The sequence below is a fragment of the Tiliqua scincoides genome, chromosome 1, assembly GCF_035046505.1.
Source record: "Tiliqua scincoides isolate rTilSci1 chromosome 1, rTilSci1.hap2, whole genome shotgun sequence".
In the NCBI taxonomy this organism is placed as follows: Eukaryota; Metazoa; Chordata; class Lepidosauria; order Squamata; family Scincidae; genus Tiliqua; species Tiliqua scincoides.
In genome coordinates, this window is record NC_089821.1 from 241,949,365 (window position 1) to 241,961,765 (window position 12,401).

Consider the following 12,401-nt stretch of genomic DNA (forward strand, 5'->3'; position numbering starts at 1 on the left):
TATGCATTAACATATTCTGTAGGACATTGCAGTTTATAAAGAACACACATCCCACTCTTCATAATTTCTAGTCTTTAAACGTTGAGTGCCACAATAACTGGTCAATTTATTAAATGTTGTTCTCAAAACATAAGGATCACAGCATGCAGCTGAGCAAAAATACTTGTTTTGAAGCACACTTTAGAAGGGTGTCAAACATAAGGCCCGAGGGCCAGATTCAACCCACGGAAGCTTTATATCTGGCCCTCAAGCTCTCAGCTGCTGAGCCGAGCTGAGGTGTTACTGCTGAAAGGGCAGCCCACATGAAAATTGGGCCCTCTCATAACTTGAAATATGATCAAGATTTGCATATTTTCTCTTCTGCCATTTGCAACTTTTTATCCTAATTGAGGAAAAAATGCTTATTTTTGGTTATAAACTGTTTAATGAGATCACTTTCTGCCTGATGACATCACTGCCTGATAACTGGCCCTCAGCAGGCTTCATGAAACTATTCGGCCTGTTGTATGAAACAAGTTTGACACCGCTGATTTAGGGTGTGACTTTTTTCTTCCAAACAATTTCTTTCAGGGAAGAAAACTACACAACAGAAGCAGCTGGATATTAAAACCTTGTTGCCTCTCTGTTCTCTTCCTAAAATAATCCATACTGCAATGAGTAGGTGTTTCCTACAAGTCCAAGCAAACCAGACATTTGATCTGACCACTGAGAGCAGCAAAACTATTGCAAGTCTCAACAAAATGATGTGTTTCTTTTATAAATCAAAGTCCTGAAATGAAAGAAGAGTTGGAAAGCTTAGAGCTTCTGCTATTCAGAAGGGGGGTTTTGCTTATCAATTCCCATTCTCTCATGAGTCATGAGCTGTCTTCTGGCTTCTGATGTAGTTCTCCATAATTATATATGTTGATAATTCATAGGAAATTGTGTTGGGAAAATTGGTCATGGAGAACCGAAGAGAGAGGCTTAAGAGCAGCCATTTTAGCCATGAATGCTGCAGATGAGTCTGATGTTTTTGCGTATCTAAGGACCAAGCGGTTCCATCCGTTTCCATGTCAGCGCAATGTACTGTATTGGTTAGCTAACACTTGCTGTTGTTTTTCATCAGCACTGCTGAGATATGTGATTGATTGCATGCATGTACTAAAGCTTTTCCCCTTCATGTATTCTACTTTCCAGCTGTTGGAGCAGAAATCATAACATGAACTACTGGCTGATCATCAGGCTACCCATCCTTATTGCAATAGGGGTGAGTGATCTGAAACACTTGCAGAAAATTTAACATGTTAAGTTAAGAAAGAAAAGAGACAGAAATACTGACACTGTGGGTGTGCATCCTCTCACAAATGTACTCTGCAGGATTTATATTGATATTTTCTATTGACATATGATGTCTCAGGTTTTTTTTTACAATCGTGTGTAAATGTGGACCTTCTGGTATATTGTTTTCTTTGCCTTGATTCTTATCAAACTGATAAGGCCTGATAGGCCTTGCTGAGGGAGATTCAGCATGGCTTCTGTAAGGGTAAATCTTGCCTCACGAACCTTACAGAATTCTTTGAAAAGGTCAACAGGCATGTGGATGCGGGAGAACCCATGGACATTATATATCTGGACTTTCAGAAGGCGTTTGACACGGTCCCTCACCAAAGACTACTGAAAAAACTCCACAGTCAGGGAATTAGAGGACAGGTCCTCTCGTGGATTGAGAACTGGTTGGAGGCCAGGAAGCAGAGAGTGGGTGTCAATGGGCAATTTTCACAATGGAGAGAGGTGAAAAGCGGTGTGCCCCAAGGATCTGTCCTGGGACCGGTGCTTTTCAACCTCTTCATAAATGACCTGGAGACAGGGTTGAGCAGTGAAGTGGCTAAGTTTGCAGACGACACCAAACTTTTCCGAGTGGTGAAGACCAGAAGTGATTGTGAAGGATCTCTCCAGACTGGCAGAATGGGCAGCAAAATGGCAGATGCGCTTCAATGTCAGTAAGTGTAAAGTCATGCACATTGGGGCAAAAATCAAAACTTTAGATATAGGCTGATGGGTTCTGAGCTGTCTGTGACAGATCAGGAGAGAGATCTTGGGGTGGTGGTGGACAGCTCAATGAAAGTGTCGACCCAATGTGCAGCGGCAGTGAAGAAGGCCAATTCTATGCTTGTGATCATTAGGAAGGGTATTGAGAACAAAACGGCTAGTATTATAATGCCGTTGTACAAATCTATGGTAAGGCCACACCTGGAGTATTGTGTCCAGTTTTGGTCGCCGCATCTCAAAAAAGACATAGTGGAAATGGAAAAGGTGCAAAAGAGAGCGACTAAGATGATTAAGGTGCTGGGGCACCTTCCTTATGAGGAAAGGCTACGGCGTTTGGGCCTCTTCAGCCTAGAAAAGAGACTCCTGAGGGGGGACATGATTGAGACATACAAAATTATGCAGGGTATGGACAGAGTGGATAGGGAGATGCTCTTTACACTCTCACATAATACCAGAACCAGGGGACATCCACTAAAATTGAGTGTTGGGCGGGTTAGGACAGACAAAAGAAAATATTTCTTTACTCAGCGTATGGTCGGTCTGTGGAACTCCTTGCCACAGGATGTGGTGCTGGCGTCTAGCCTAGACGCCTTTAAAAGGGGATTGGACAAGTTTCTGGAGGAAAAATCCATTACGGGGTACAAGCCATGATGTGTATGCGCAACCTCCTGATTTTAGAAATGGGTTATGTCAGAATGCCAGATGCAAGGGAGGGCACCAGGTTGAGGTCTCTTGTTATCTGGTGTGCTCCCTGGGGCATTTGGTGGGCCGCTGTGAGATACAGGAAGCTGGACTAGATGGGCCTATGGCCTGATCCAGTGGGGCTGTTTTTATGTTCTTATGATGTTATAGCTATAAGAAAGAAGACAACTGTAGCTTAGTTCCAGTTCCTTAAAGTGGCACCCTGATTGCTGGTCAACAGGTAGTCCAGACATCTAATTCAGTGGTTTCCAAACATCTACAGGGAAGTTGGGGACCATGTAAGCTGTTGTGGAAGAAGGGCAAAGGCAGTGACGTGATCACACCAGGATCACAGTACTTCCAGGGAATGAAAGAGGTGTTTTGAACTTACCTGGTAGTGTTGGCATCCTGGGGGGCGCGGAGAGCCGCGGTTGCCTCCACAGGCTCCCCAAGCCTCAGAATGCTTAAAAATCGTGATTGCAACTTACTTCCAGTTTGTCATTCCTCCATCATCTTTTGGCCAAAATTTAAAAGGCTTCCCAGTATTTTGAAAAGCTTGACTGGATGGCACTGCACAGAAACAGTTGTGAGAGAGAAGTAAGATTTATTCCCTGCCGCCATTGTCGTGGAATACATCCTAATATGGGCTGTGACCTGTGTTTGGTGATCTTCCGAATTTCAATATACCCAATCCTCAGAAAACCAAAGAGATGAGAGAAGACATCTAAGTGTAATCATGTTAATGGTCTCTGAGGCAATAGCCTTTGAGCCTAATCTCAAAGGAGAGGTTAGTTGGTAAGTAAATTAAATAAATCTTAAAGGTGGAAGAGCCTAATTCTGTAATTCATTTTTGATGCTATTCTAGAGTATGTAACTGAACTTCCTGTTGGATTATACCTCTGCAAAATCATAGTATGGATACAGATCTACTTACAGAGAGTTGTTTTTGCTATTGACTTTCCTATTTGTTTTTTTCAGGTGAATTTCCTGATCTTTATCAGAGTTATATGCATCATCATATCTAAGCTACAAGCCAATCTCATGTGCAAAACTGACATAAAATTCAGGTGAGTCAGCTTGTTGACAAATAAACTAAGTGGTTTTCTTAGAGGAAAATGCTTGTGGAAGCTAGTTAACAGTTACAGATTGTAGGCAGTGAGAGCTACATTTTGATCTACAACAGTTTATTCACAGGTGGAAGTGTGATAGTGGGTGTTGAGCATGTGGGAAGCTTCCATTTATTTGTGAATAAGGTGAGGTCATAACTTCTTTCAATCCAACCTCAAAAATCAAACATTAGAGAAGTTCTTGAGAGAGCGGAAGGTTCATTTCTAAGCAATGTCAGAAGCTTCCCCTAATTGAATGCATTGTTTACTTCATCAAGACTTATACATATCACCTGTTTTCTACTCCATGTTCTGCTTATTTCATGTTAAGCTCAAGTGCATTATTGAATGTTTAGCATCCTATTCTTTTGGGAGTCTTCACATGCTTCATCTGATGTTTTCTAATTATACGAGTACAAAGTTATTGATACCATGATTTTGCAGCAATTCACACAGGTAGATTTATGCTGCTCTGTTTTGTGACAAGTCTAGCTATAGGCTTTAATTGTTAGTACTCAACTACAGATTTCAAAGGAATGATACATTGTGAGTTCTCTGTATATATTATAGTACTGATTGAATACAATAGTGATTGAGTACCAATTTCTTGTTCTTTCTGCATAAAAAATGTGTCATTTTAAAAATGGCAGTGATTCTTCTGATGGTTTAATAACTATATTTTTTACTTCTAGGATGACTTTTGGTAATAATTATTATGTTTAGCATTTGCATAGCTGAAAATGAGTGAGAGTGGCTTGCCTAAGGCCACTCAGTGAGAATTCATGGCAGAAGTGAGATCTGAACCAGGGAAGTCCGGGCTTGCAGTTCAGTCTCATAGTCCCTAAGATACATCATGCTCAAACACTGGTTCTCTAGGCTTTCACAGGGGTTTGGTTTGAATGCGGGAAACTGGCTATGGAGGGTACCTGTTGGCTATTACCTGCAAAAGTAGCAGAACTTTTCCCCTCTCCCCAACCTCAGAACAGTTTTGCAACTTTTTTGTGTTTTAAATGTTTGTGAATTTTTTTTGTAAGAAAAAGGATAAATATATGAGTGAATAAATATGCTTTGGACCACTTTAAAAAATAAAAAGGCACAGCCCACCTCAAGCTCAAGGATACAGGCAAGAGAAGGTTCCCTCTATTAGTGTTGTATCTTCTATTACACTCTAACAAGAATTCAGTATATCAGTTTATCTTCTCTCCTTTATATCGCCATTCAACCTTTCCATGGCCTACTAGATGTCTAGGACTGCAATCCTGTACACCAGAGGTTCCCAAACTGGTGGGTCACAAATTTCAGTGGGTCCCCCTTCCTTTTCATTCATATATTTTTGATCTTTGTTCTTGCACTGGAAGGATGCCTGTACATGCATGGGTATGATATGAAAGTCCTGTTCTCCCCATCCCCTTTACCAGTGTTTCTGTATTTGTGAATACTTTTTAATTTCTTGGAATTTCATGTGCAGGTTCATCGGCCTTTGTCCTTTGTTTGAAACTCCATTATCTTACTGCGCACACACATTTCTAGATTGGAGAAATTCTTCCATGTCTGGAGTTCTGAGATTGACCCAGAACACCTCCCTCCCACCTCCTCCCTGCCGCCCAATTGCCAAGCTCAGCTGACACAACTAACCTGGGGAAAGCTGCCATAGAGGCTGGATTCATCCTCCTTGTGCCACCGCACCTCCGTGCACTGGTGCAGCTTCCTCCTGAGGAAGCAAAAAAGTGTTTTATGGCACCTTTGCAACTCTCCTAGGGTGGTGCAAGGGACTTGCGCCAGCCTAATGTGCAGTTTGGATTGCGCTGCACAGCCCTGATACATGGGGGGCGGGGTCTGTGGACTGTGAGTTTTGAATAGCATCTCAACTCCACCTACTGGGTGTTACTGGTTTCTACATTCATTTAAACAAACTTTTTCTTTGGCTTTCTACCCAAGCTCAGGAATTTTCCATCAGTCTGCATATTTTTTTACTACCTCCCTCCCTCCCCCCCCCATATTGTTCAATTCCTTTTTTGTTAAGCCTTTTAATAAACTTGCTAGATGTTCACCCTTTGTCTGCCTAGTCCACGTTCATGGGTAATTCACTGGATTATTGCATCTCTTCACCCTGCAGATGCTTTCTTTTTTTATAAGAACCCATGGAGTCCTGTGCTTTCCAGAGAGGGCTTTTTCCCCCTAGCTGTTCTTCTTCTGCTTGGTCTCTGCAACTTGGGGTGGTGACAGTGGTATTTTCCCTGTTCAGCTCCTGATCCAGCAAAGGGAAAGAGTGGAGCAGGAAGGAGTGCATCTGTGCTAACCACTAGGCACTACTTGGTCAGCTTGCCTTCTCAAGAGATGCCCTTCCCTTCCCTGACAGGTTAAGATTTTACCAGCATTAAGATTTTGTTCCTGCTAACTTTCCCCTTTGTTTTTGGAGCATGTGTCTTGTAAAAGTTTATTGTTCTTACTGCATTACATTGGTTGTCTTTTTTTTTCCTTCAAAATGTTAATTTGTTAATGATGCTTCGAAGATATAATGTATTATGGAATGTTAATAAAAATTATTCAAGAGAACCTCTTCCTAATCATCACTCAGAATTTGAGTGCATCAGTGCTGGTTATTTTTCAAGGACTGGATTTAATATCTAATTGGACTGCATTTGATCCCACAGGACACTCTGTGTTCATACCCCACAAGAGTAATAATTGTGGAGTCAATGGAAGTGGTAGGGCACCTGGTCTCCAAGATGTGACACAGGTGTGCATTTGCCCCACATCACATCAATTGGGGGTGCATCTTTTCATGCTTCTGGTCTTTGCACTAATGTACTAAACTTGAAGCACAAGAAGCAGATACATACACATGATGCATACACATCAACATTGATTGGGAAACTCTGCTCTAGATAAGTGTTTGTTGTTTTACAAATTGAGAAATTAGAATCCAAGAAACCAATAGTTTTTAACCAAGAACAATGTTCAGAGGTTAACTTAGGAGGTTTCAAAGGAGAATAGATGAGATGAGGGTTGGAAAATGACATCTAGAAAATAAGTGTACAAACCATATTCATTAGTAAAACTAACAGTATTTATTTTATTTAGGCATGAGAAAATAAAGACATGTCCTACTTAAGATATAAAGCAAACAATTTCTGTGAATTCGTTTGCCATATCATATGATATTTCTGATCTGAATTGGTGACTTGATACTAACTGTAGTTTTTCCTGGTTTTATTCTCTAGATTGGCCAAATCTACACTGACTCTAATTCCGCTGCTGGGGACACATGAGGTTATCTCTGCTTTTGTTACTGATGAGCATGCCAAAGGGAAGCTGCGTCAAGTGAAACTCTTTTTTGAACTCACCTCTGCTTCCTTTCAGGTAGCACCCAGAAATCATGTTCAGAGTAGTATTTATAGTTGATACTTCAAGGCCTTTGTCTCCCATATTTTTATTCATCACCAAAAAGAGCCCTTGCCACTTGCAAGTCACAAGGAAAAATTAAAAGTTTTACAAGAATTGGGAAAGACTGATGAGTTGGAATCCTCACCATAACCTTACACCATTGCTGAGGAATATACAATGAAAGCAGAACTTCCTGCAAAAATGGGCAGGAGTTTGCTTTTTGACAGCACTGGAGATATTGTGAGGTGGCAATGAAACTCTCTATTAAAGTAGTACAGATTTTTCCACACTTCTTCCTCCAACAGTGATCATGCTAATCAGGGAGTGAGGGGAACAGTATGTGTCACAGGAAAAGTATCAGCTAATTCAGATGGTGGCCTTAATGCAGTGTTTTGCACCATAGCAGCTATGTTACTTACATTGAACTTGCTGTTCTCTTTGAACTAGTAGTGATCAGGACAAGTTTGCCATGTTTATCTTAGATGCTAGTGGTCCATTTCCTTACAACTGGGAAAGCCCTGGTTATTGATGGTGTTGATCTGTTTCAGGTTGTGGCAGCAGCTGTTATGATGGCACTGTGAAAAGTTTTATCGTCACTTTTACTGGGTTTATTGGTTTTATGCAAAAGGTAGAGAGCTGAATTGCTAATAATGTGAATTTAATTGGTATTGCATATACGCTGTTTATAGTCCTGAGTCAGTAAGGTATTTCTCAGAGGACAGGAATGAAGGCTTTCACTTTATCAAGCTGCAGGAAATTGGAATTAGATGTACATCCATTCCATAGCTAATTTGGCTAGTAAAATTTGGTGCGAAGTGATTCGTTTGCAAACCATTATTTTGTTATCTTTCTTATTTTTTTAAGGGTCTTCTGGTTGCAGTTCTCTACTGTTTTATCAACAGTGAGGTAAGAGTCACAAAGAATGATGTGCAATATCAGCTTCCACACCAGAAAAGAGAAGTTCAGAATGCTTTGTTCGGAGCTAAGTGTTTTTTATTTTGTCAGTAGCAGCCATTAGAGTCTCCTGCAGGCTGGGGCTGCAGTAAGATAAAGCCCTCTCCTTAGAAAATAACTTAGGCCTTAAAATTAGCCCCCATTCCCACCAGTCCCAATCATCAGGGGCCTAATTAAACTCCTAATGACTGTAAAAAATACCCAAAGTTCATGAGGGCTAATAACACTTAAAATGTTTCATGTAGTTTGGCTATTACAGCCCAGTACTACCTATTTCCCCAGACGGTGATGCAGCAGTGCCAGTGGCATCTGCTGCATCCTTCTGTGGGAGTTTTAACCTCTGTTGGCCTCCTCGGGGCAAGGGAACATTTGTTCTGCATTGGGAAACATTTGTTCCCAGGGTACCATGACAGGGCTTCCTGTGTAGTGCCTTTCTAGCCTTCTCTCACAAGAGCCCTCTAGGGATGGAGATATGGCACTTTCTGCCATACTAGGGCTTTGTAAATGAAGGTCATGGAATGACTCTATTCCTAGAGGGCTCCATGAAGGAAGGAAGGGAACAAGGAGACACCACAGAGGAAGCCTTATCAGCTACAGAGGGAACCCTGGGGATTGTGAAAGTGTTATTCATCTTTGCATCCCTGGCCAGCCTCGGTATGAGGACCTTTAGTACTTGTGACACTCCTCCTCCAAGTTTCCCATGACACAAATCATTATGGATAGAAGTGTTTGAAAATGGTGTTATTTATTTTACTCAGAAGTAAGCCCATTGAGTTCAGTAATGCTGTAATCTATCTTACTCACTGGAAATAATCGCCTCTAATTACACAGGCCAACACACATTTTGCTTCCTTAAACGTTACACCGATTCCTGGGTATATTTGGGGTGCTGATTCCCAAAATGGCATCCATTTTGCCCTATCATGCCTAGTTTTGGAGAATGGTTCAGGCAGCTTCCTCATGAGGAAGCCTACACCATGGCTTCCTCATGAGGAAGCTGCTTGAACCATTCACTAAGGAGGCTATGCCGTGTTTCCAAAACTAGGCATGATAGGGCAAAACGGATGCCATTTTTGGAATTGGCACCCCAAATTCATATCAAACCACCATAAATTTTGGGAGAAACTTTTCTGACCCTCAATTTTGTAGGCCTGTGTTATGGAACAATGCATCCAATATGTGAGATATTCTTGCTTCATTGGTATATGTTGGCCAGGAACTGATCATGAGGCAGCTTTGCCATGAATCTAGAAATTCCCCATAACAATTCATCTGGGTTCAGAACTCCAGCTGCCAGCTGAGTTAGAGACTCTGTTAGGCTGCAGTTTACTAACAGAATACACAGGCCACCCCAGCTTTGCTGAATACTCAAAATGGCAACACTGGATGGCTTTGAAGGAGAGAAGAGAAAATATTTGTTTATGGTGGAGAGAGAGAAAAAGGGAACAACATTGCCAGCTGACAATGAGGCCAACTAATTGTATTTACTGTCCTTGTACATACATTCCTGTTACCTAATCAGATGTGACCTACTCTGTTGGGGCAAGTATGTGTGCATCTTCTTTTCACTGTGACTTCCCTTTTTGATGCTGTTGACCTTTTTGATAAGTGACTTAAGAGAAAGTCACGAACTAGTTGCGTATGTAGAGGTCTCATGTCAGGGATTCTGATGATGAATCAGAATGGTCTTGTGGCACTTTGAGCATTTCATATGTGTATTGTTAAGCGCCCATTTTATCATTGTTCCTTAGCTTTAGACAACTGAAGCTGAACTTAAAAGTGAATTGAAGTGAATCAATAGCAGAATGGTGCATAAGGTTGCATACTGAATATAGGTATCTGGGAAAGTACATGGTTGAGAGGAGACAATTTATTGTCCTCTCCTGCTTACCACAAATGCTGCTGATTGATACATAAACTGCTGTATTATGAAACTGGGAAAGTACTTCCTGTTTCAAGAAAGGGTTAATGTCACAGATCCTACTACACGATAAGAATGTTTTCATAACAACAGCAGCTATTGTACTATCACGAATTTGCTGCTGTGTATATTTGTACCATTGTCCATTTGCAGGATGGAGTTAACATTGCCTTATTCAGTATCCTCAGTTTTTATGCAGGAAGCTAATTTTAGCTTATGTGATAAGTGGCTTTTGCTTCTGCCTCTGATTTTGCTACCACTGTGATGGATCAAATCACACTGTGCATGCCATACAACTTAAGAGTGAATTCTTAACCATTTAAATCCAAAGTGGATAACTGGAAATGTACATTGTAGACTTGGCCTACGATAGGTACCACCATCCCTTTTAACAAGCAGTCCCTCAGTTAAGGGAAGGCTGAAGACCTGTGGGCAAACTCCCAAGCCCGTGTAAATTCTGAGAGCCTCACTTTCCAAGGACTCAAGGCTCTGGTTTGCTTCGGAAGAGTGACTTAAGTGGCCTGGCAGGATTTAGCTGGATTGGTTCACACGCACAGACCTGTGTGTGTGTGTGTGTGTGTGGTGATTTATTAGGGAACAGAAATATGGTTACAAGTACAGGAAGGTATTTGGTTACTTAGGAAAAGTTACAGTAACATACAATGCTAAAACAATAAAGCTAAGCACCTATTTAATCCTAACCTGGACGATTCAACTTCTGAGCTTTAAGGTGAAAGGTGGCTCTTTCACCTGTTGTCCCAGTAGTGATATGGACAGAGATCCATGATGGAATGTCAGGAACGAACAATGGCTGACCAACAAACAAAGGAACCCCCTCCTGTCAAAACAAGCTTATATGCCTTAAAGGTGCATTCTGACTAACCAGAGGATTGAACCAGCCAAAGCTTCTGGAAGGTGACTTCATTGGCTGATGCAACCTGATGCAGTCATGCTCACTTCCTCTCAACTAGAGAATCACAGTGGCAACTTGTAATTCATAATTGGGTATCTTGGTGCCTTGCATGAAGGTTGTCTTACCTGACTTCTGAATTCAGCCACTACTGAGAAGACCGATGAGTTTTTTCACACTGTCTCCAAACAGCACAGCTTTTCCAAGGCAAGCTAAGATGGCTTCTGGTCTAACAAAATGGAATCCATCCTGAAGATGCTTTTTACCCTGTTCATCCCAGGGGCATGGAGTTCTAATCCCTTCCCCTTACCTCTTACTGCCCCATTTTACCCCTTCATCCTAGTAATTGTATACAGAATTATGAAATATTCTTACATTTTCAAGAGCAGTGGTTTCCAACCTGGGAGCCATGACCCCCCAGGTTGGAAACCGCAACCAGTATAATTCCCCCTTAAATGGAGTGGCTAAGCAGTGACAGTGGTGATGACACCTCAGCAATTGTGCCGCCACTGCAGTAAAGGGGATTTAAACAGTGCCTGGGGGCAGCGCAGGTCATCCAGAGGGTATGGGCCTCCCCGCTGCTCAGAAAGGCTCCCTGCTGCGATTGTGACCCACTTCTGGTTTCATGACATAACCTGGAAGTAGGTCATGATTGCAGCAGGGAGGCTTTCTGAGTAGCAGGGAGGCCCACAGAGGGGGCCTCAGGCTCTCCGCACCCTCTTGATGGCTGGTACTATCTCCAGGTATTGTTAAAACTTTTGTGGCAGCAGCACAATCACTGAGGTGTCTTTGCTCCCACAAATACTTAGTGTTCCCAACTTTTGTGTAAAGGGTGGGAACCACTGTTCTAGAAGGAGTACTGGTAAGTCCTTCAACCAAGCTTACAGTGAAAGCCTATGCATATCTACCCAGAAGTAAGCTCTATTTATTTCAGTGGAACTCACAGCCCAATCCTAACTTAATCCCCCTCCCACTGATGCAGCCACACTATCTGAGCATGTGCTGCACCCGGGGGGGGGGGGAAGTCCCAGGGGTCTTCTCTAGGTAACATTTGTTCCCTTGTCTGGGGGTAAGCATGCACTGTCCTGTTAGGTCTACTCAGACCTGCACCAGCAACTTTTGCTGGTTTAAGTGGACCATGAAAGACAGATAGGGTCCAGGAAGGGGGGGGATATCAGAAGAACCAGTGCTACCAATACTGCCCCCTTCTGGCCTCAGTCTCACTCCCCATCCCAGTCTTTGCCTCGTTCTTTCCCTTCTCTACCCCATCCAACCTATCCCACCCACCCTGTTTCCTCTTGCCCACTCTCCTTTGATTGACTTGCCGGCCCTGGGGGCTCATTGGCAAGCTGATGGCATGCAGCAATGGCCTGGCCACATTGAATGAGGGCACAATCCTAACCCCTTATGTCAG

General features: G+C 42.3%; 1 protein-coding gene across 1 annotated transcript in view; it reads left to right on the top strand.

The window, feature by feature from the left end:
- GLP1R (glucagon like peptide 1 receptor) overlaps positions 1–12,401 on the top strand; it is a 138,377-nt gene that overhangs the window by 124,469 nt on the left and 1,507 nt on the right. Inside the window, exons 16-19 of the mRNA XM_066623204.1 lie at positions 1,177–1,246; positions 3,688–3,776; positions 7,040–7,178; positions 8,067–8,108. Coding sequence (XP_066479301.1) covers positions 1,177–1,246; positions 3,688–3,776; positions 7,040–7,178; positions 8,067–8,108 — 340 coding nt within the window. The remainder of the gene's footprint in view (positions 1–1,176; positions 1,247–3,687; positions 3,777–7,039; positions 7,179–8,066; positions 8,109–12,401) is intronic.